This window comes from Danio rerio, chromosome 15, assembly GCF_049306965.1.
Source record: "Danio rerio strain Tuebingen ecotype United States chromosome 15, GRCz12tu, whole genome shotgun sequence".
Lineage (NCBI taxonomy): Eukaryota > Metazoa > Chordata > Actinopteri > Cypriniformes > Danionidae > Danio > Danio rerio.
The window spans coordinates 34,285,938-34,312,187 of record NC_133190.1 but is presented as its reverse complement, the minus strand read 5'-3'; the positions used below and the strand labels follow the sequence as shown (position 1 = coordinate 34,312,187).

At 34.5% G+C, this 26,250-nt stretch overlaps 1 protein-coding gene across 1 annotated transcript in view; it reads right to left on the bottom strand.

The window, feature by feature from the left end:
* b3glcta (beta 3-glucosyltransferase a) overlaps positions 1–26,250 on the bottom strand; it is a 150,665-nt gene that overhangs the window by 30,035 nt on the left and 94,380 nt on the right. The window contains exons 5-8 of the mRNA NM_001302251.1: positions 9,327–9,403; positions 7,733–7,844; positions 1,969–2,105; positions 984–1,047 (exon numbers count right to left, since the gene is read on the bottom strand). Coding sequence (NP_001289180.1) covers positions 984–1,047; positions 1,969–2,105; positions 7,733–7,844; positions 9,327–9,403 — 390 coding nt within the window. The remainder of the gene's footprint in view (positions 1–983; positions 1,048–1,968; positions 2,106–7,732; positions 7,845–9,326; positions 9,404–26,250) is intronic.

Here is a 26,250-nt window from a genome sequence, read left to right as displayed (position 1 = left end):
GACTTTATTTCATCAGCTTGTTTATTGATAATTGTATTGGAAACAAAAAAACTAAGAAATTGTAAAGGTTGGTTATAATGTTCCACAAAACCTGTACTTTTTTAATGTTAAGATGTTTGAAAAAAATTTCAAACAAAAATAGCACGGGTTCTTTATTGAAACTGAAACTTCTTAAATAGTATCTTGTTCAGTTTTCAACAAAGGTTTCATTTTTAAAGGAAGCTCAAATTAAAGACGATCACAAATGTAGTTTCTATAAATAAAGATATCTCTCCCACACATGGAAGTGAGATTCTCAAGATGCATTCGGTAGTAGATTATCAAGACTGCCGTTCTCATCTCTGAAGGGAAGAAGCTGAAGAGGAACAAACAGGGCACACTGAATGGGATTTTTTTCGGAGACTAATGATACTGGATGGGAATTATTCCTTATTTTTTTGCAAGAGACATACGAGTAAGGCAGTAAGGGAGACTGATGGAGATGGAAATGGGGATCAAGAGGGTGGAGATACAAAATGTTCCTGTGAAATGAGATGGTAGATTCCAGTACTGCTGGAGCTGCTCCAGTTAGAGCATAAAATGGGCTAAAGATTACAGAACAGACAGTTTTTTTTATTTTATTTTTTGAGACACTGCATGTATTGCGCTCCAATGAAGACTGGAGCAACAATGATATTCAATTATGAAAAAAAAAAGAATGTTAAAAATATGAAACAAGATTTTAGATTGACTTTAATGTAATTTTGTACTGAAATAACATTTTTATGCTAATGTATTACTTTTTATATAATAATACTGTTTTTTTCAGATAAATGCAGCATTGACTAGAATAATAGACTTTTAAAAACCTAAAAAATATTAAACTTTAGTACTGTAAAATAGAAGTCTTTATTTTCATGCAAGGGCAAACCACTTTTTGCATTGCATTTTTAATGAACACTTTAATGCATATAAACAGTAACACATAGTCTGCTAGTTTTTACCTCATGTTTTAGATCTATAGTGAAGTCCGACTTTAAAGGCTCTTCTTCAATTTTGCTTGCCAACCTAAAATGTGAAATAACTCAAATTAGTGAACAACTACAAGTAATAATTGTACCTTATAAATTGTATCCATATGCATCTTAGTAATACCACTGATACACTGAAATTCCATGCAAATTCCACAATGAATATACAAAAAATGTATACAGTTATTGAGTCAATGATTAGCCTGTAGCCCCCTGTGATTTTTTTCTTACATATATTTCTCAAGTGCTGTTAAATGATGAAAGTTTATGATGAAAAGTTCATAAAATTTGACTAGCTATTTTTTATTAAAGTAGTATTCGACCTAAAGTGCCATTTAAAGGCTTAACTAGGTTAATTAGGTTAACTTTGCAGGTTAGGTTAATTAGGCAAGTCACTGTACAACAGTGGTTTGTTCTGTAGTCAATGGAAGAAAAAAAAAAAAAAACCTCTAATAAGGTGGGCTAATAATGTTGACCTTAAAAATTGTTGTACCTTGTAAAACTTTTTGGGCCAAACTAAACAAAATAATACTTACAGAAAAAGAAAAAGTATTTTCTACCAATAGAAAACGTGTGTATATATATATATATATATATATATATATGTATATTTTTTTTTTTTTTTTTTTTTTTTATTTATTTATTTATTATAGAAAAAAATAAAAAATTTAAAAAATCCTTGCTCTATTAAACAACTCTTGAGAAATGATTCAAAACAAATACAAATTTCACAGGAGGCCTTATGGTTTTATATACGGTTGAATAAAGTAAATAATACTATAGCATTAGCATCTAATATCCTTTTAAATGCAAAGCTTTCAAAACAAATTAGTAAAGCAACACAAGTAATCAAATTCAACACTTTTAATTAATATTGCTAAAAATCCTACAGGAGCAAATGAACCCTTTATCTGTTTTGTGACCGCTAATCAGTTTGGCTGAAAATGTCCTTTCTGACCTGTTGATGAGAGGGATGCTGAGAGCCCATCCTGCAGAGAAGTCTGGGTACTCGAAAGCGGTGGGGTTCTCTGAGAAGGCATAATGATGGATGATGGTGGACTCTTCATCATGTAGTGGTTTGCCAAGAAACCACTCCTGAGAACAAAATGTGGAAATCAATCACACTGTGATGGTCATCTCAGGCTAAATCACTTCACAACAGCTGTCACTGTGTGGTGGTCTCAGACTGCACATTTTATTGCACTCCCCGACCTGATTTTCATTCAGTTTGCACTGAAAGGACAATTGAAGTCGTTTCCTCAGTCAGCATGACAATAATATCTAGTAAAACATTGATCTGTTGACAAACTAAATGCTTTTTTACTTTATTACTTAAAACTTTCAGAATGCTACAATGACCATAATGCATGTCTAACACCACAATTCTTTTCAAGAGTTCACACTTAGCTGATGATTGATCATAACTCGTGTTTGGCATGCTGTCCCGGGAGAGAGCCCTGAGCTCAGAATATCTTCAAGCATCCTGTTTGAAGGGCGAGAGGGAAGTTTGAGCTCAGGTAGTTCTCGAGAACTCCCCTGCTTGTGAACATGTTAGCTAAGATATATAGCTGACCAAGAGTTTGTTTTATGATGCCACTATGGATTAGTCAATCCCAGGGAACCCAGGGAAAACCTTTGCGAGCACGGGGAGAACATGTAAACTAGGTCTTGAACCAGAGGCATTCTTGCTGTGAGGCAACAGTGCTAACCACTGGGCTTTTGTGCCACCCTATCAGAAGAAGTGGGAGGAGTTGAGGTGGAAGAGGGGACTCATTAAGACGAACATGACTGAAGTGAATAACTCAGGTTAGTTATAGTGAGTTAGTATTCATGTGATCGGCGCAATATTTGAAGCAATGCTGAAGTCAATCATAAGCACGTGATCCTATTGATATTAGTTTATAAATAAACCGCACTTTGTGAATTATGAAAGTGGTGTTTGCTAAAGTGTAAACAATCCATGCTTATAACTGGCCTTAGTAGTGTAGTGTTTTGCAAAGTGTGTGTTTTCATTGTTGTGTTGTTATCACAATGTGAAACCGTAAAGCACTGTGCTCATCATGTGTTGTTTTTAAACCTGCTCTAAAAATAAATTGTTGCTGTTGTTTGGCAGACAATGAATAATCAAACAAATAATTTCTGCTGCAATATGTGACCCTGGACCAAAAAATCTGTCTTATGTTGCATGAGAATATTTGTATCAATAGCCAAAAAATATATAGTACTTCTATTAGTATTTTATAGTCAAAATGACATGTTTTTATTTTACATCAAAAATCATCATCAATCTAGAAGTAAAGGACAAAGCTAAATTTACCTTTCAATTAGTTCTACAGTATATAAATTATTTGAACTACTTTCTTATTATTAAAACATATTTATTTCAGATCTTTTGAATGGAAGTCCACCAAACCAGATGTGCAACCCATAATATGAAACAAAGTAACTTATGTGGAAAAATGTGGATAACCTGTAACACAGCTCTTTAGGAGAAAAGTTAATAAAATGGTTTATTCTATTAATCGTTAAAAGATTGCGATCTCGATTCGACCCCCTAGACCAGGGGTGTCAAACTCAATTCCTGGAGGGCCGAAGCCCTGCACAGTTTAGTTCCAACCCTGCTCCAACACACTTACCTGTAGGTTTCAAACAAGCCTGAAGGACTCCATTAGTTTGATCAGGTGTGTTTAATTAGGGTTGGAACTAAACTGTGCAGAGCTGCGGCCCTTTTGGAACTGAGTTTGACACCTGTGCCCTAGACGATCTTAATCCAGCATTTCTACGATTCTGCCAATCATATTTTCAAGTTCAGGAGAGAAGAAAAGGCGGCTGCACGAGTCTTTGTTTCACACGTTGCTCAGTGACATTGACACCTCCAAATGATGTTGAATGAGTCACATACTGTATTTATAAGGTATAATTCACCTTAAAATGACATTTTTGTCTTCATATAATGATGTTTTCGCGGCCGGGAAATCACACGTGACGTGAGCTGTTATCAGAGAGAGGGCGAGGGTCTATTAATAACTTCAGTGAACTACTTCAGTGAACAGAACCTGCATATGTTGCGAGTAACAAGTAATACAGTTGTAAATAATATTGAGTTTGTGGCACAGAGTGATCGTTTGGGAGCAACGCGCGAAGTTTGAACAAGCACTTAGCAATCAAAATGAAACCGAAAGTGTGCACTTCATTCAAATGATCATATCGCATTTTAGTGTTATGATTACAAGCATTTGATGTTTTTTTCTTTCATAGCGAACCCACAGTTGTACGTGAAAATAAATGTTTACAATGTTAGTATAACTACTCTAGCCTATATATTGTTGAATATAATCTCATAATGGCAAATGTCTGTTTTACCAGTGAATAAATTTGTCTAATATAACAGATTGCAAGCATATATCTCAAACATAATAATTCAACATCAGAATTATTGTAATTAGAATATAATTATTTACAGTAGACCTACACATAATATTAACATCGATGTTGTGCCATATGTTTGTTTTTACCATACCTTTATTTTACATCTACAGAATCGTAAGAAAATCATGATCTTTATTTTAAGCAAAAAAATCGCGATTCTCATTTTAGCCAGAATCATGCAGCTCTAGTTTATTCCAATAAAGATTCTCAGAATTGCTATGGAATGCGTCAAATAAGTGAGTCACCATGATATGGTTAACATTAAGGTGCTTTTTTTTAGAAAAGGCTAAGCTAAATTAATGAATCTTTTGAATCACTTGTTTCAAGAGTTCACACTTAGCTGATGATTGATAATAAAGCTAGTTTGGCATGCTGTCCCGGGAGAGAACCTTGAGATCATGAGATCCTCGAGCCCGGGGCTCCCTCCTGTTTGCAGGGCGAGAGGGGAGTTTGAGCTCAGGTAGATCTCGAGAATTTGGTTATTTGGTTATTTATACTGTGTGAGGAATCGTCTGATTGGTGGTTCGTACATTAGCTTGACTTGGGGCCAGCCGTGACAATCATAAGCATGTGATCTTCTCGAAATTAGTTTATAAATAAACTTCACTCAGTACATTTAACTTAACAGGCAGCTGGATTTTCAGCATTAGGTCGACAGGACAAGCAAGTTAAAAAGGTCTGAGGGAATCTGAATATGTGTGTATGTGTGAGAGTAACACCTATTCTGTTAAATTCCGTCTGTGAGAATGTCTGCAAAGTGACTGTAGGAAACCAAGAAAATAACACATTTTCAACAATCTCTTAGTTACTTGTGTCAGATGAATAAAGATTCAGTGAGCAAATATTTCCTTTTTTTACTTTCATGTCTATACTGTACATATTAAAAAACATGTTTGAAATAACTGGGTCTGTGCTGCATGGGCCTGAAGTTTATTTACAGATATCAATATCTATATGCATTATAAGAAAAACAGCATGTATAAATCGTATGAATACCACTAACAGACACATTTATTAATGTGCAATTTTCTATCATTTCTGTTGAAGTACCTTAACATGAATAAAGTGGTGTTTTTAAACATCAATCAGTGGATATGCTAGAAATCTTTTCACTTTTCCATGACAAGATCAATGTCAAAGGGCAAATCAATTTCATAGAACAGCTTTCAGCATAATACAGCTTATACCCTTGAGCCTGACATTCAAAATAATTCACGCTGATATCATTTGAGGAAAAAAAATACAAATGAAAAGCTTTTAGAGCACATTCATTATACATCTCTGAGGTGCATGATTTAAAATCCATTAAAGACAGGCCTGTTCAAATTTATACAGGTATTTCCACATGAAACAGACTGGTCAGTTGGGATTTTGTGGTATTGTTAGAAGATACAGCATTTCAATGATTAGAAATGTTACTTTATGCTTAGATACATGAGGAGCAGGAACATATATCAAGTCTTCATTTGAATAACATTTAAAGAGTTCACACATAATTATTTATTTATTTATTTATTCATTTTCTTGTCGGCTTAGTCCCTTTATTAATCGGGGTCGCCACAGCGGAATGAACCGCCAACTTATCCAGCAAGTTTTTATACCCTTTCAGCCGCAAACCATCGCTGGGAAACATCCACACACAAATTCACACACACACTCATACACTACGGTCAATTTAGCCTACCCAATTCACCTGTACCGCATGTCTTTGGACTGTGGGGGAGACCGGAGCACCCGGAGGAAACCCACGCGAACGCATGGAGAACATGCAAACTCCACAGAGAAACGCCAACTGAGCCGACGCTCGAACCAGCGACTTTCTTGCTGTGAGGCGACAGCACTACCTACTGCGCCACTGCTTCACCCTTTATTTATTTATTTATTTATTTATTTAACCAACCAGGAATGTTCCATTGAGATACAATATCTTTTCTACCAGGGAGTCCAGGTCAAGAAAGGCAGCATAGGACAGAGTTACAAAACTACATATCACAACACAGACAGATAAAAATAGTATAAACCATAATTAATTGTTAACACGTGCACTGTTCTAAATTGACAGCCTTTAAAATATTTTTAAATATAGCAATAGATGGTACGGATTTCCTTTGTAGTTTATCTTGACCTCATTCCATACATAATGAGCATACCTAGGAAATGCAGTTTGACTGTCTGTGTGAAAAAAATGGCATCTTAACTAAGAGTATATCTGCTGATCAGGTATTGTAAGTATTTGAACGGTACTCCAACAAGTTATTAGATATAAACTGTGGTAATTTACCAACTAAAGCTTTAAAAATAAAAACTAAGGTATGTTGTTTTCTCCTTAACTGTTGAGCTCAAGTGGCTCTCAAGAGCTCTCCTGGGTTAGTTCTGGGCCTATTATAGATTACTGGAATTGCTATGACGGGATAGACCACTGACTGAAAGGCATATATTGCAGCCTAGAACTAAATGCTCATCTACTGTGCCAATTTGGTTTAGTCAGTGTGTTTTATCGCATGTTTTTGGAATAAAACACGGGAGAAATCCACGTGAGCACGGAGAGAACATGTAAACTCTGCATAGAAATGCCAACTGGCCCAGTGAGGTGGCACGAACCAGTTACCTTCCTGATGTGAGGCAGCAGTGCTAACCACTGAGCCACCGTGCCACTCTTTCCTGGATAATCTAGAAAAGAAGGGGAGGAGTAGGCGTGGATGGAGGCATTCTTCAAGACGAAGATAAGTAGGGTAAGAAACTCTTTATTATTTATAGTGTGTTTGGATTCATCTGATTGCTCAATCAAGTGATAGCTAATATGGGACTAGCCGTGGTCAATCATAGGATTCTCTCAATACTAGTTTACAAATAAAATTCACAAAATATACAGCTATAAATGAAGAGACTAATTATTCTGTTCTATTGGACAAAATGTTAATAGTTGCTTTATTCTATGTATTTCAATAAAAAAATTATATATTTTTTTAATGTTATTTAGAGCATTTTGCTGGCCAAAATAACACGTTCTTATATTCCACTAAATATTGTTCTAAAACATTGGTGTTATGTTGTGTAAAATTGATCATAATAGTACCTAAAACACATCATTTTGTCGTTTGAAGCCAAAAATGCTCGAAATTATCATCAGTAGTTTACAGATTAAAAAGAAATTATGTTGTACACATCATAAATACGAGAAACTGAGAATTTTTTATTTATTTTTGTAGCTTCATATAACAACATACAAATATGTTTTAACTGTACGTTTTATTTGGCTTTTGCTTATTTGAGAAATTGTGAAAACTTCTTACTTTTCTGCGGTCAAATTTTTTGAGTACTTCGTGAAGTTTTTGAAGTTTTACTCTTGTGTCCTCCTCCAGAAACATGATCCAAGATGAGTTCTTGCCAAACTGTGACGACAAGCTAAAGAGAAAGAATACATATACTGTATGCATTATTACCAATTTTAAAGAGACAAACCAGTTAGTAAGTTCATTCATACCAGTTATTAAAACCAAATACAATCAAGACACACTAGTGTCACTTTAAAACAAAATCTTATGATGTATTCAATCCAGAAACAAGACGATTATCAATGAGTCATTAAATACTTAACTGAAATTACTTGCTAAAGAGATAATTGTCTTTTAATCAGTGGATTTTAAGTAAATTTTGCCAAATGATATTGAAATTTGAAAGCACCAAACCAAACATGCCCATAATCCAACAAGCCCCGGCCCTTTTGAAAATATATCAAATAGTTACTACTGATTTGGACACGCCCCTTACTGCTGATTGGCTGCAAGTGTGTTTTGGGACTAGATTCGACACTGTGGTCAAAAGCGTTTTTCAAAACATTTTTAATGCACCTTTGAATCACTGAATCATTCACTTAGTTGAATCTTTTGATAGACTCATTCATTTAAGCATACAATACTTTGTCACTAAACAGGGGTGTCAAAACCCTGTTTAATGCCCTGCACAGTTCAGTTCCAACCCTGCTTCAACACACTTACATGTAGGTCTCAAACAAACCTGAAGAACTTAATTAGTAAGGTGTGTTTAATTAGGGTTGGATCTAAACTGTGTAGAGCTGCAGCCCTCTATGAACTGAGTTTGACACATGTGCACTAGAAGCTGATCTTGCTGTGGCTTTTGAAACTATTTAATTAAGTCAGGTTGAAAATTCTTGTTTAATTATTTACACATTAAAGTCAAGAGTCTTTGAAGAGGAGATTTAGCTCGAAGGAGATTTACAGTTAAAAGGCTATTTCTTGATTAGTAATATGAATTGCTAAGAACTTAATTTGAACAACCTTTTGACACTTTTCTCAATGTTTTTGAACCTTCAGACTCCAAACTCTTAATAGTTAATAGTTTAATTTTACACATTTACACATTAAAGTTAAAGGTCTTTAAAGAGGTGATTTAGCTTAGTTTTGCTTATAAATCTTATTAAAAAGTATTTTTTTTATTAAAAAATGTGAACAACATTTTAATAACATTTGACAACATTTGTTTGGCTTTTTTATTTTTAAAGACTCCAGACTTTTAATAGTTTATAGTTTGATGTTTACACATTCATGTAAAAAACAATTTAGCCTATTTGAGTATATCATTCTGTATATCAAATACAGTGAAAAGGCTTTCAAAACTGACATGTTATTGTCAACGTTTTGTTTTGAGTATCACCTGAAGCTTTTAAATTTTATAACAATAATAAATACAACATTTTCACCATACATCATATTAATAATTAAAGCTTAACACAGAATCACAGCTGCATTGCTATTGAGCACGATAGCAACTCCAAACACAGAGCACACGAAACCACACATCAATAACTTTCTGTGAAGTTTTCTCCATGCTGAACGTGTGCAATAATGTGTGTGTTTCCCGACTCACCGAGGCAGCAGAGGGAGAATGCTCCAGTCTCCTTCATTGTCTGACAGCGTATGCAGGAGCAGGATGACAGGAGGACTCTGAAAGACACAAACACTCTATTACAGCTACTGTCAGACCCAGAAAAATAAGAAGACACCACGAGAACTGCCAGCTATCAAGAGAGTTTATCTGATTTAAGAAAAGTTTACTTTAAGGGACACAGACAGCAGGCTGGATGGACTTTACAAAGAGAGCTGAACAGAGACTAGTTTAGGCCACAGAGAAACTAGATTATTTTAGTAAGAGAAAAAGCATGTAAAGACCCTAAATAAATGTTTGTTTATTTTTTCAAATTTTATCTATTTATATTTTTTTTTTACAAATAACTGATTTATTTATTCTTTTAACATTTTTGTTTTGTGTTCTGATCCTTTTGGACAAGAATTTGTGTACTTTATACTCCAAAACATTGTGTTGTCAAACTACCTATTTAAAATGAGCTTAAACAACTCAATTCTTGAGTTTTTTAGGGGAATAACTTAATTGTGTTATGTTCAATTCACTTAAATTAGTAAATACTAATAAGTTAACCTAATTGCTTTATGTTTCCCCAATAAAAATGATTTTTAGGAGTTTTACAGTGTATGTATTACCCTTAGGTGTCAAATATAAGTTTATAATTATTTAATGTAACATTGATGTCAAAACACTTTTGTAAAACACACATATACTTTTCTCCATGTCTCAAACACATTTGGATCTTTTCTGTTAACTATATATACTGTATTACGCTAATTAGCAATCCATTGTAGCATAAAACATTGATCGTATTTTCAACCTAAATTAAATGTTTCTGAAATTAAAATGAATTTGTTTTTGTTTGAAACTGTTCAGAATAATGTCAAAGACTATAGATTACACAAGACATGTCACTTGTATAGTTCTGAATGGGGAAAAAGGGAAATGGGAAATAAGCGAGGGAAATTGGAAATAATACAGGGGCACAGTGAATCAGTGAATCTCAGTGAATATTTGCTTCAAATACATAAGAAATGTGTTCAAATAAAGCTTGAAATCTCTTTTAAATAATCCAAGGGCACTTGAAAACAAAAGTTTTTTAAATTTTGTAATCTGTATGAAACGAACGCGATGTTCGTCTTGTCAAATGCACATCACATGACAGTAATCACTCAGACGCCCACAAATTTGTAAACAAAGAGTTGCTGTCATTTCTAGAGGAGATTCACCATCAAGACCATGTTGTGGTATACTTCAGAGGTGCAGTGCGATTAGACGATCATTACCCAGAGGATGATAATGGGTAGAATGGCCATTAAATGAGACTGGTGTTGTGATCTTTTTTTTTTTTTTTTCAAATCTACATGCGCATTAGCTCGGGCACCCTGAAAAAATGCTGATTTTGTTTGATTAGAATGTTTAGAAATGAAACCTATGAGGCGGTTGTTGTTTAATTGTATTGGTGGTTCCAAAAATGCAATGTAATTGTAAGCTTGGCAAAAAGTTTTGGAGAATTGATGTTTCCCCATTCAGACAGAATGGGCGAGCATATGGCCGGAGAAGCATATCAAAGATGGACCCTGAGTAAAATTACCTGCCTTAAAGGGACTTTGGTGATGATCAATTTTGGTGACTGAAACCCCGCCTTCTTGTGCAAGAGCTAATCACTGATTGCCATAGATTGAATATTCTCTAGTGGAGGGGCTCAGACCAGACAAGAGTTTTTGCAGATTATGTTTCATTCAAAAATTTAGAAATGAAACTAAAAAGACAGTTGCTATTTAATTTTATTGTTGATTTTTATATGAAATTTAATAGTAAGCTTGGCAAGCAATTTTGGAGAATTTGATGTTTCCCTATTCAAACAGAAAGGCCGAGCATACTGCCTGGGAGGCATTACAAATGGCCGCAGAGTGAAATGACTCATCTTTAAGGGGCTTTGGTAATATTTACAGTATGTTGTTTGACTGTTTTGCAATAAAATTTCAGGTTAACTACAGTATGTCTGTATATAATAGGTTATTTGATTATAACAATTTGATTTTAATGCAATAATGTGCACTATTTGTAAATTCGCAGCCATTTTAGAGTATTAAAGTCTTAGATGTTTTTTTTATCATGTTTTCGCTAAAAGTGCTTAATTTATGAATTATATAAAGTTTTTGCAGAGTTCACCAAACTTGCACCATTGCCTGCTCAGTAGCGCCCCCTAAATTAATTTAACTGTTTTGTTAGAAAAAAATATTTAGGTTATATAAACTTAATTTGATTTTTTTTTCTAACCATGAGTTCAGTTACATTTTATGAAAGTGGTAAATGTAGTCAACAAAAATTCTAAAAAGAAATCTGAAACACATGCAGAGACTATTTGATAGTTCGATAGTTTGATTTGAGTTCAGATGCAAAAACCTGTAAGTGCCATCTGAATTTTTCTCCTAAAATTAGCATTTTTCTTAGGTTGCTATGTATAAGTAGAGTAATTTCTCTTTATTGTCAAATAATATGATATCTTCATTGCCTTTAATGTGAAATCAGTGAACACAAATATAGGAGTCTTGGAAAATGCTAATTTTTTAAGAACATTTCAGATAGAGGATTTATTTAATAAAAAAAAATGCTGAATTTTGAAAACAATAAACATATTTTTGCTTAAGGTTTGAGAGTAACATCTAATATTAACTGCAAGATGCTCTTCTACTTTATTTTATGCTTTTTAATCACAAAAAAAAATACACAAAGTGTCGTTAAAGCCTTTTTCTAACACATTTTGCAGTTGAACTTGCTGCACTTAATGACAGGAATCAACTGTAGAAAATGCTGTAATTACATAATTATATCATCAACCAGCAGAAAAGCATAACCTTCAGCTATAAAAGAAAAAAAAAAAATCAACTTCTCTTCAGCACCAACATTTTTTAGCATCAAGCAATCCACATTAGTGAGTGTAATTGGAGTGGCAATGAATGATACGAGAGTGCTAATGTTTAGTCCTCAAAATATTCACAAATGTGCTAGTAAAACTTTGTCCTTATCTCCAAAGAAGCATGAATGACTTAATATAGATCTGAGGGCTTTGTGACACCCACCGTCTGTCTTTATACAGCTCATCAGGATGTGAACAGAGTAAAAAAGATTGTGATTATGCTGTGACTCAAGATGGAGGTCGACGTGACCTCGCTCTGTTATGTTACCCCAGATATGACTGCATTTGCACATTCACATGTTGGAGGAAATAAACAGCAACCTTTGATGCGTCTGATCTGTCTGTTCTCTGTCAGGGGTACACACATGATGGTATAACATTTTTACTATTGTGATAATTGCTTCCACACAAATCATTCATGTTGTCCCAACACAAATCGATTAAGGTAACTTAACAAATTTAAGTGGTTTGAGCATAAGACAATTAAGCTGTCCTAAAAGAATCTTAAGAATTGTGTTTTCAGCTCAAGTATTTTGAACAAGCAGCAAAAATATTTAAGTGTGGTATTGTTGTAATATTTAAGTATGGTATTGTTACACAATTGACAAAAAAGCTTACTTTACAGGTGCAGAGTGTCAGTTGTTGATTCTTCTCAAGCATACAATACCATAATATGTTTGCTGATATTTAAGAAACATGCTAGGTGAACATTCTTGTTGTTATCTGAAAAACTGTGCTAACGTCAGATATTCTGCTTTGAAAATGTGCATTATGTGCAGGAACATCTGACTTTGTTTTGGTCATTTAACCCACCCAATGCCAGTTTAGCCAATTGTATTTCAGCACCCAATCATCCCTATCCCTTTCACCGTCTCTCCACTTCACCTATAGCTGGTGTGTGGTGAGTGCACTGGCGCAGTTGTCCTGCGGCTGCCATCACATCATCCATGTGGATTCTGCACACTGGTGGTGGTGTGGATAGACCCCCCCTCATGATTGTGAAGCACTATGAGTGCATCATGGCCATACACGATAAATGCGCTTTATAAATACACACAATACATTACATTTAGGACCATGAAGTGTTCACAAGCTGACACAAAATGCTAAATACACAGTTTACTCATTCAGCTCCACCCCAAAGAGGGATAAAGTATGTTTAAATGTATCTTTTGTTAGTTTAATGTGTATATTGTGAACATATATTATAAACACATGCTGAGTATAAGAGTTTAATCCATGTTTTATGCATCAAGTCATATGCTCAGCTCTTACTGTGAATTTTCTTGAGTGAAAAGACACCAAAAAACTTTATAAAGCTAATCTGATTATGCGGTTTATTAACTGAGTTAAGTTGATTATTTATTGCTTGTGTTTTTGTATATGTTAAAGCATTAAATGCATCTCTGTCAGTCGACGGTTCCATTTAGTCAAAATCAGGCTTGTCATTCTAGGGGTCGGTTCTGTGTTTATAAAAGAGCTTATAAACCATTTCTAGAGAGATTAATTTTAATACAAACTAGGTAGATATCAAAAACAGAATTATAAACTAGACACGTTCAAATAAATCAATAATTAATTATTTCATTCATTCATATTTTTTTCAGCTTAGTCCCTTTAGTGTGGTTTAGTGCACAGCGGAATGAACCATCAACTTTTCCAGCATATGTTTTACGCAGCGGATGCCCTTCCAGCTGCAACCCATCACTGGGAAACATCCATACTCACTCATTCACACACATACACTACAGACAATTTAGCTGACCCAATTCACCAATAGTGCATGTCTTTTGACTGTGGGGGAAACCGGAGCACCCGGAGAAACCCACGCAAACACGGGGAGAACATGCAAACTCCACATAGAAACACCAACTGACCCAGCGGAGGCTTGAACCAGTGACCTTCTTGCTGTGAAGTGATAGTGCTACCCACTGCACCACTGTGATGCCCTCAAATAAACAATTCTTCCAAAAAAATAAAAATACAGTATTTTGAAGTACCCACAATAGCAATCTCATACATTTTCATTTTCACCATATTTTATTGGTCTCTGCAGGTTTCTTCAAATCAAATTTAAGACTTTAAGACCACTATGAAAGAAATTTTGGACTTATACAGGGCTTAACACTAAGTAATCTTTCTAATGGCCTGGCTACTTCTATAAATAGTCTTTGTATTAATGGAAGATCATGTAAAGTTACAGTATGTGTTGCTTTTTGTTTTCTTTACCTGATTAGGCAAGTTAATTAGGAGAATTTGTTGTAAAAATGTCAAAAAACTGTTGTAAATTGTTTCTCTTTGCAATAAAAAAAAGTTTTGAGATGGATTGTAGGTGATTGGGTGTTGGTCAGACTGGGTATCTTTACATGGAGATAGGGAAATTAAGAACTGTTTAAAATTATTTAAGACCTACAACACAATATTTCAGTGAATTTAAGACTTTTTAACTCTAGAACTGCCGGAGGTTGCTGTATCCGCTAGTTAAGTGTGACGTCACGCTAAGTGGCTTCCGGGTCCAGACGCTCTATCAAACTGTATGGGGACACTCATGAAATGGTAATAATAAACATTTACTAAGCAATTTAATACAAAATATCCAGGCCTAATATCTGATGGCCCAAAAGTGATAATTTTTTTTATAAATTGTTAAAATTTTGGTATTTGTGATGCAGCAAGCCCAGAGATTGTTGTGTACAGTATGACTTCATATAAAATTCACTTAAATGTGTGATATGAATAAAAAGTGATCATAAACAAACATTTTCTCAATTCAAATGAGTGGAGGCTTAGACTGGGAAACAGTATTACATACGTCACCAACACGTCATCAATTAACAAGCAGATACCTAAAATCGCCAGTGCTGGGTAAATTTTACCCAGCACAAATTTTGTTTAGAAATTTCCGAAAGAAAAATAAACATACTATTTCACTGTTTTTCACCAATGTTAACAAAAAGTGTCTAGACTCATGAAATGATTATTTCATCAGTAGGTAAAAATATCTAAATTTGAGCCATCATACTCTGATGCATAACTTATCTCTCCTGACTCTCTATCATTAATTGCATTTTGTGTATTTAATAGCTCTACAAATCACCTTCTTTTAGTCATTGTGACTTTATTCAATCATTATAACCACTAATTCAGTGAGTGAAATTGAAAGTAAAAGTCATTGGTGAGTAATTTCAAACATAAGCAGTGTATAAATACAAGCAATTTTATAGTGGGTAAATTTGAACTTGTACTGTACCCTATATGTATAAATGTCCCAGTTTTTATCTATTTTTATCTAAACAACTTTTAATATCTGGGAATTGAAATAAAAAAGGCAATTTTAGTAAAAGTCAATGACTAGAATGTTTTATAGGCTTGAACGTTTTATTGAAGGTCTGTTTTGTACATTTGAATAAAAGTGATGGGTAAAATAGACCCCATTGCTGTTCTAGTGTTAAGGCATAAAATTTTGTTTTTGAAGACCTGCGACCCTCTGATACTGAACAGATGTCTAATCATGGGAAGAAACTGGGAAAAAACACACAAACCCTTGAGCATAGCAAGTGTCTTTTCAACTTTTAGTTTAACCTCACTGTTTTAAACTGTTGTATTTTACCACCAAAAAAGTTCCCTTTTCATCGACCTGTTCAGCAGTTAACTTTTCAGCTAGTCAATATGACATTTTTTTTTTCTTTCTGGAAAAATTATATTAATCTAAAATGGTTATAAAAATGTTTTAAATGTCAGACATAAGGTGAACTGTTGCCTGCTGGTTATCTAAAAACTAAACCGATAGCTTAAATAAACAATTACTACACTAATGGTTTGGTGTGATGTTTTTGACTAGTGCAAATAAGAAGCTAATGGTCAAAGTAATTATTAAGCTAATATTGTATAACTGTATTATGTCGTAAAATACACAAGCTGGCAGCTAGCCTTTAAACAGTATTTTAAAACGCCACATGTCAGGTCAAACTAATACAAATCATTATGAGGTTTTATATCAGTTGTGAGGTCAGCTCGACTTTGCTAATATTCTCTGGTTATCTGGCCTGATTTCCATAGAGACTGGGACAAACTTATTATACTGCACTGCCTTGCTAAAGAGTTCTTGCTCCAAACACTGAGGCGAATCAGTGTAATTAATTAGAGCAAATTTGAGTTAATGGATGAAACTAATTACAGCATGCTTGTTGCCTGTAATGAATTAACCAGTTGATTTCTGCAATTACAGAACTTTCCCACTACTTCTTTTATTAAGGGCTAAATCATGAGTATACATTGTGACTGATTAAATACTTAATATTTAATAAATGAATGTCCACGCACTTAAAAAAACTAATTACTACTTCACATTTTCCACAAAAGACAGATTTGACAATATCTGTATCACTCGGTATTCATTTATTCACAGATTTATTGTTATGTGTATCAGTTCATCCACAGTTTTTTATATTATTATCTTATATATACACACATAAAAACATAACTTATAAAACAAATTTTAAATATAGGGCCCTATCATACACCCAGTGCAATAAGACGCAATGCATGTTTGGTGCGATTTGTTGTTAATTTCCGACCAGCGTTTATTTTCACGTTTTGCACCTTGTTGTTTAAATAGCAAATTCATTTGCGCCACTTTGTGGACTTATGTGTGTTCTGGTCTAAAAAGGTGTTTTAAGGCACATTTTTGGCTTTTTCAGTTTAGTAATGACAATTTGCATTAGTATAATCTTATTATTATTAGCAGTATTATTTATTATATGCATATTTATATTTGTTTTAATAAAAACAAGTTTAGAATTGTCCACCTGTTGGGATTTGGAGACATATGTATCACCGTATGGGGCATAAGAATAGGACGTGTGTTTGGATATAACTCATCTTTCTGAGCACACTTCGTTATTATTGTTCATTTATTTGTTTGCTGGAAATTAGAACTGAATTTGGAAATAGTTTAGAAACAAATCTTTGCACGTAAACAAAATAAAATATGAAGGCTAATGGATGTCTTTAGTAGAGTGTACACAACACCGCTTCCTTATCCATGAAAACAAAGGAGTAAAGAGTAAAAGTAAAGAGAAAGTAAAGAGGCCGAATATAGGAGGCTCATTCTTTATCCTTGCGCTGCAGATGGTCTGTTTAACTGTTTTCTTCCTAGTGAAGCATTCGTTTTTTTCACTTACAAGATCTGTTATGTAAATAGTAATCGCACCATGGCATGACTGAACTGAATCTTAAAGGGAATGAAACTTTGATTGGTTTAATGCATGTTATGCTCAAAAAACACCCATAACTCATTACGAGAATAAGCACAACCCTGTTAGACCATGCGCCACAGCGCAGAGTAGGACTGCGATTAATCGAAATTGAATAGCAATTTGAAACATTGCAATTAGCTAATCGCAAGAGGCTGTGATATGAAATATATACAGTTGAAGTCGGAATTATTAGCCCCCCTTTGATTATTTCTTCTTCTGGAGAAAGTCTTATTGGTTTTATTTCAGCTAGAATAAAAGCAGTTTTTTTTTAAGGTCAACATTTTAAGGTTAAAATTCTTAGTGCCTTTAAGCTATATATATTTTTTTCGATAGTCTTGTCATGAAATCAAATTGCAAGTAAAAACAGGTTGATTTATTGTAATCAAACAGAGCTCAACAGCAGACACATCTGGCCACGGCCCTTAGCTGCGCAGTGTGTGTGCACGGTAAAGTATGTTTGTGATCTCACAAGGCCCAGAAGTATTTTTTTGTAGTCCCCAAAATTTGTTCATTGTAGGCTTTGCTAAGCTGACTCTGTTATAACCAAGGTCTCTCTTTGCATTGAACTTTGAGCTTTTTACGTTCAGAGATGTTGTTTATGTTCGCACAGCTACATTACACATCAACTAAAGTTTAAAATAGGATATCGTAGAGGACCACCCCTTTAAGCAATGTGTAAGCGTTTGAACCTGCATAGGCGCTTGACTAACGCGTTCTGCACTGGACTTTAGACCTGCTTTTAGTTGGTCAATGGCGCAGTCTATTTCAGTTCCTCAAAATAGTAACGTGCCAACAATGCGCCTTAACACACCTCCTTTATAGACTAGCACACCCATGAGTCTACAAAGTGATGGAAATGGATTTTCTATTGAAACAACATGGTGCAAAAATAAAATTAGCATTGTGCTGGTCTGAAAATAGCAACAAATCGTGCCATACAGGTCTTGTGCCTTTTTGCGCCGGGTGTGTGAAAGGGTCCTAAAACCGAATGTTGAATTAAATGCTAAACAAAAAAATTTGGAAAATGTGTTAAAAATCTATTTCGATAGTGAACTAATAATTTCGCCTTCAATTACTTAAAATAAAATCTGAAAAGATTTACAAAGCAACATCTATATCCAGAAAATTAAAAAATGAGTAATGCTCATGATAAAAAGACAGATAACCAAATAAAAAAACACCATAAACATGTCAGTTAAACTGTTCAGGTCAGCACAAACGTCAACGGAAAAAAGAAAGTCTGTATCAAAAACTATAGGCTTCAGTATCTTCTCTCCAGGCTTCAGTCATGAATACTTCAATGTTTACAGACTGTTGCTCTTATTGAATTTATTCTCTCCTACTGTTCAGCTGCTTTGGCCCTCCAGCGGCGAAACAAACATCCCACAGCGTTCGCAAGCCAGCCGTCACTGCAGGTTGTGAATATGAGCATGCAAGCAGTGTTCTGCAGCGGTGTATACAGTACAACACAGCACATAAAAATGATCAATCTGAAGTCTAATTTCCAGTGACAGTCCTGGGGCTGTCAGGGTTCAGAGAGACAGAGAGGGTGATGCATGAGCATTACTGAGGGACGGATAAATGTTAGGCCTCGCGAGTCCAAATAAAGAGATACAAATTGCTCTTTAAAAGTAGAATTATACATCAGTGCTTGAAGTCGACTGTCTTGTGTCTCAGACTAGTGCTGACATCTTGTGGCAATGCATAAAAGCAGCTAAACATGTTTTTTTTTTGGTTTGTTCTGCACACATATGAAAGTGCTAGGCTGTGTTTTTTTAGGTTAAATGTATCAGTTTTATTTACAGAATCATTTGATTTCTCTCTTGTTTTATTCAATCTGTATTTACATGAGCCTTTTTTGGCTTATACTATAAAAGTCGAAGGGGTCTACACAAATAAAAACCCATTGAATGAACTCAATTTAAATGAGGGCAGGATTTCCATCCAATAAATGTGTTAAGCACCAACTTAAAAAACAACTATTTACACAAATAAATACAAATGAGTTAGTCAAACATAATTTTATCAAATAAAAGTTTATATACATTTGTATTTTTATTTAACTTAAACTCAAAGGTCTGATAATGTCATGTATGTCTATTATATGTCGTACATTTTGAGGTACAGTATCTTAGTTTTATTTGAAGTTACCTTGAATCAACTAAAGGAGCCATTTTTAAGCCCATTTCATGAGTTTTACAGTTGATTGAGACTGATCTCAGAAGTAATTTTAGGACAGTTATTGCTCTCTGAGCAAAGCAACAAACTGCATTTTAACTGCCAACACCCAAAACATGGTTGCTTCTGCAAGGTGGTAATCTCAAAACTCAAAGCTTTACTAAAGTGGATTAAACTCTAACTAGTCTTTCTATTAAAGCTTCTATTCTAGTCTTTTCTAACTTCAAACACCTAAGATAACTTTTATTGTCAAGAATTCCCTCTCTAAATGTATTCCCACGCAAGCATGTTGGGAACTACAAATCCCCTAACCAGTGAGTTGGACCAACACAATTCCTTCATGTTGTCCCAACACAAAACGATTAAGTTAACTTAATGCTGGCCAAACAAATGACAAGAATTGTGTTGTTTCAGCTTATTTTAAACCTGTAGTTTGAACAAGCAGCTGTAATCATTTTTTAAGTGTAATATTGTGTTACAATATAAACAAAATAAAATCATATCAAATTTTAACTTAGAAACTTAAAAACTTTACATTTAATGTTAAGGAAAAGTACATAAATTAAGTTTTTTTTGTTTTAATGTGTTTTAATTGACATGATTTTGTGTTTCATAAACAAAATGTTATTCATTTATTCATTTATTTTCTTGTCTGCTTAGTCCCTTTATTACTCTAGGGTCGCAACAGGGGAATAAACCGCCAACTTATCCAGAATATGTTTTATGCAGTGGATGCCCTTCCAGCTGCAACCCATCACTGGAAAACATCCATATACACTTATTTAAACACATACACTATGAACAACTCCACACAGAAATGCCAACTGACCAAGCCGGGGCTCGAATCAGCGACCTTCTTGCTGTGAGGCGATTGTTCTACCTACTCTGCCATCGTGCTGCCCCATTATTCATTTAATGAAACTTTTTTCAAGTGTTCACACTTATCTGATGATTGATTATAAAACTTGTTTGGCATGCTGCCCTGGGAGAGAGCCTTGAACTCATAAAATTCTCAAGCCCGGCTCCCTCTCGTTGCAAGGCGAGTGGGGAGTTTGAGCTCAGGTAGAACTTGGGAACTCCCCTGCTAGAGTAATGAACAAACAGTGATGGCTCTTAAGAGATAACTACTCTCAGTGCATGTCTATGATGCTGATTTGGATTAGTCAATTAAAATAAGTTGCATATTTTTTGGATGGTGGAAGGAAACCTGGGGACCGGGGGGAAACCCACGCGGGCACGAGGAAAACGTGCAAACTCCGCACAGAAACGTCGGCTGGCTTGGTAATTACCAGAACCCAAAGACATTCTTGCTGTGAGGCAACAGTGCTAACCACTGGGCCACGGGTGCCACCCATCTAGAAAAGGAGGAGAAGTAGGGGTGGAAGGGGGAATTCTTCAAAATGACGATGACTGTGGTATGAAACCTACGGTATTTATAGTGGCTTAGGAATCGCCTTATTGGTGAATGATAAATTGGATAATGCAGGACTAGCAGCAAGCAATCTTAAGCATGTGATCCTCTTGAAATTAGTTCATAAATAAACTTCACTTAAATAGATAGAAAGTATTATGAAAAAAGATGTAAACATTTATTTGTGCTTGTAATATACAATCTATTTGTTTGCAAATTATATAAGTTGTTATTATACAACTTATATAATACAAATGAGGTGGCGTAGTGGCGCAGTGGGTAGAACGATCGCCTCACAGCAAGAAGGTCAATGGTTCGGGCCCCGGCTGGAAAAGTTGGCATTTCTGTGTGGAGTTTGCATGTTCTCCCCGTGTTCACGTAGGTTTCCTCCGGGTGCTCTGGTTTCCCCCACAAGTCCAAGGACATGTGGTACTGGTGAATTGGGTAAGCTAAATTGTCCATAGTGTATGAGTGTTAATGAATGTGTTTGGATGTTTCCCATTGATGGGTTGCAGCTGAATTAATAAAGGGTCTAAGCTGAAAAGAAAATTAATGTATGAATGATAATATAAATAAAAAAAATGCTACAATATAAATATAATATAAATAAATGCAGAAAAAATATTTAGTAATCTAACATAATAATTTGGTCCTTTAAATCAAATTAAAATATTAATGCATTATATGATAATCACATTTAGAATATTATAAAGAAATTATATTTAGATATTTAAATAACAAATAAATAATACACTGAAGGATATATTGTATAAGATTTTAAAAAAAATTAAAAATATATCCTGCAGGTTTTACCAAGTCAAATTTAGACCTTTTTTTTTAGATCATTATGACCAACAGTTATGACTTTTACATGGCAGAACGATAAGGAGTTTTTGTAATGGCCAGTGAAAAATTTTTGGCCCATTAAAATAAAAAAAATCAGATTTTTCTTAGCTACATATTTTGTGTCTAAAAATGTGACACATAAAATGTGTCAAAACAAGCAATCTCTAGTTATATAAATATTTTTAGCATAACTTTTCTTTAAAAAAAGTTTTTAAAACTATGATAAACCGAATTTATACAAAACATAAAATTATGTAAAAGAGATATTTTAAACAAATGTTATTGTAAGGATGTAGGGAAGGTAATTTAACCATATTGGTAAATAATCAATTTGACTTTTGTTAGATGTTTCTTTAGAAAGATTGTTGGTTGTAGTACAGAGACCCGGGGTGGACTTGATGGTGAGGAAAAAAATTGGTGGAAGAAAAAAAAAAAATTGGTGGGAAAAAAAAAGAGTGCGAGGAAAACATATTTTTAAGTTTTTTTTTTTTTACGTTTCCTTGCAAAGATGTTTTGCATTATCTTGCAAAACTGTTTCTCCACAAACACACTACTGTTTACTTCATTCATGTAAACCCTCATGTTTTTGCTGAAATTTTCCCCTATTTTTCTCCCACCCAGTTTTTTTTTTTTTCTTTCATGAATTTTTTTCTCCACCATCACTTCCGGGTCTCCGTAGTTGTAGTGATTGGGCAGCTTTACATGGACAGAGCCAAAATCCTGTTTTAATAAATATTTAAATACTTAAGAAATACAACATATTTCTGTGAATTTAAGACCTTTTAAAGCCCAACTTTTTTAAACTGACTCAACCTCATTTAAAAATCTCTCTCTCTATATATTTATGTACATATGCATAAGATCTTGAAAATGAAAGTTGGAACAGCATTCAATTACATATTTAATCAAACGTTTTTGCATCCTTGCCTATGCACAAAGGCCGTCTGTTTCAGTAGATTTCTTGAATATCTGAACTGGCTCTGAAAAAGGAGATCTGCCTGGTCATTGCATTAGGAAACAAATATGACAAGACTTCGAAAAGAATTCATGGATCTGTGATTTTAAAGATTTACAACAGCAGGAACAATGTCCTGATTTGACAGAAATTTGCAATACAACTACTGATGCATTATTACACATTTAAAAGTATAGTTGCCCCAAAAAACAAAATACTGGCGTCATTTATTGACCCTTACTTGTTTCAAACCTTTTTCTATACTTGTTTTAAACCTTATGATTTCTTGAAAGGGATCATGATTTGCAATTTTAAAATTACGTTTTATACTAATAATGTTATCAAGACTTTTACATCCAAAACTGTTATTTAGAAGGAATATTTTCTCTCCTGTTATAACTCCCTGATCTGGACACACCTTTTGAAATGACGTGGCAGATTTTAAGACTCAGAAGTAAATGCCAACTATGACTGGCTAAAGGCCAGGATACACAAAGCCGATGGTTGGCCATCAGTCAGTGCTGTTCTGGCTAGTTAGTTTGGTGTGTCAGATTATGTCAGATCTGGACTCATCAGATCGAGTTGGCCCAATTCATCATATAGAATCGACGTCTGCTGAAGAAAGTACTCTGAATGGTTATTCGGCAAGTAAACAAATCATGTCAAAAATGAACATAAGAAAGATGACTGTTATTTTGCTAAATTTCTCAAATATTTGCAAACAATATGGATTAGATGTTCAGACTGCAAGAAATCCCCGGCAACAGTTTTGCATATTTCAATGCTTTGCTTTATTTATTCTGGAGCAAGATTAGAAATGATAGCTCCAGCAATGTAAACTTTTGCATACATGTTTGACAGCCTAAGGAGCCGCTCGCATATCTTATTTAAAAGCATGTGGAAAGCGCGAGTGTGTCGCTTCCTTCACCGTTTTCAATGAGCTTTGCACAATCATTTTCCTAGAGGATGACAAGCTGACAAAATATTGCTGCAGCTCTGATACAAGTTTTATTTATGGAGACAATTAAAAAGCACTGCAGTGTTTGCTGTGGTTCTCTGAATTAGTCTGACGAAATGTGAATATTTCATGCAAAGGATAAAGCTGATCAGTCAGTTATTATAACGTGACGTGACTTCATTGTAAAAACGAATGTTGCAAGCAAAGACATACTATGGGCCCTATCATACACACAGACCAATAGGTGCACATATGAGCGCAAATGCATTTGCTGTTTAAACAGCGTTGTGCAAAATGTCAAAACGACTAATAATTAAAATATTAAGGATATATATATATATTGGATGCAATAAGGATATTTAAAGAATATAAAAATAAAGGATTGAAATATTGCAAAAATTATTATTTTCTAGCCTACATAAATATAAAAACCATACTTTCATGCCTTCTACATCTTGGGGAGCTTTTTCAGTTTATTCATAGCAATTTGCTTTTGTATAATGTTATTATTATTAGAAGTATTATTTATTATGAGTATATTTATATTTGTTTTATTAAAAACAAGCTTAGATTTTCCCACCTGTCAGGTTTCAGACCATATTGGGCACAGCTTGTGTTTTAGGATATAACTCTGTTTTTTGAACACACTTTGTTATTATTGTTCATTTATTTGTTTGCTGGAAATTAGAACTGAACCTAGAAATAGTTTTGAAACAAATCGTTGAGCTTAACAAATAAAATTAATTATGTAGGCTAATAGATGTCTGTGCGCACAACACGATTCCCTATCCATGAGAGTGAAAGCGAAAGTAAATAATGTGGAGGCTCATTTCTCATTCTTGCGCTGTAGATGCTCTGTTTAACTGTTTTCTTGCTTGTGAAACGCTCAGTTTTTTCACTTACAAAGTTGTGATGTAAATAGCAAATGTGCCATGGCGTGACGCAACTGACTCTTAATGGGAATGGGAGATGACACTCTGATTGGTTTATTCTCAAAATACACCTATAACTCATTAAGAGAATAAGCTCAACCCTGTAAGACCATGTGCCACGGCATTTTTCTGTCCTTATAATAGCAAAAGTGGATTCAGACACTCCCTTAATGCATTTGCACCCTGCGCTTTGTACTTTGCACATGGATTGTCAAAATAGAGCCCTATTACATTACATTACATTACATATTAAAAGCATCATACTTTACCACTGATCTTGAAAATAAAATAACTAGTTCAGAGTTAGATCAGTGTTGTAAGGACACATTGTCAACATTAGGATCAGAAAGAAAGCAATGCAAATAATTGAAATACTTGAAACATGGAAGTGCAGTGTCTTGTTCTCTTTGGTAGTTGCATAGACCTGCATTTCGACTCCTTCGTTATTTATTTACCTCATGCAGTGTGAATCAGTGGGTGGAGCTAAGCAGTCAAATGCAGTGGGTGTGGTCTTCTTCAGTGAAGGTGGGCTTTAGTCACACCATTACATAATAAAGAGGCACATTCCACAACCTGCTGTTTGACAGATTGGTTCTGATATATGAGCTGTTTTTAGATTAATGAGAAAACCGAATAATTGAATAATACAATGACCTCTTACATGTCAAAAGATAATTATTTTAATTTCTCAGTCCCTGACCATTTTAAAGAGCATCACAACACTCAAACAAGTCGACAGCACTGTATGTTTTTCCTACTTCATTTGTGTTCATGAAGCGTTGCTAATAAGCATCTAATCCGATAATAGGATATGAAAGATTAAAGAAATCAAAACAACTTATTTGGTGCAATATAAATCAGTCATAATTAACAAGGAAGCTGTAGAACATCCAGCTTTGAAAGGTGGTTCTGGGAAAAAGAAGCACTTGAGAATAAAAGAAAGGAAGCCGACGGGATGTAGTGCAGGATAAGAGTGCTTTCTTAATCTGGTTTTGATTGGATCGGAGGGTGACAGCTCAGTGAACTGCTGCCGATCTCTGAGGTTATTGCGGTTTGGCACTTCAGATTTTCAGAACAAGCAGTCAGAAGGAGTTTGTCTACAAAAGTGCTAAACTATCAGGTGAGGTTGTTTGGGGCTGGGGAAAAAATAGATTGCATTACATGTTGGCTCAGAGAGGACGGTCTCCATGCTGAGAAGTAAATGGAGCGCACTATCAAGGGTGGAATATAGAAGATGAAACCAACAGTTTCTCTCAGGCTTTTAACATTTGAAATGTCAATCCTACTACTTTACTTACTGGAAATGTCACTTTGTGATATGGCCTTGCCTCTTCTCAATGGAGAATTTTCAATAAGACATGCTATAAAAACGTTGCCAGATTAAATGCAAGAAAACGGTTATTAAACTCGAACCAACTCAGGCCTCATGGAGATGGCAAAAGATTTAAATCAATGCCCAAGTTTAA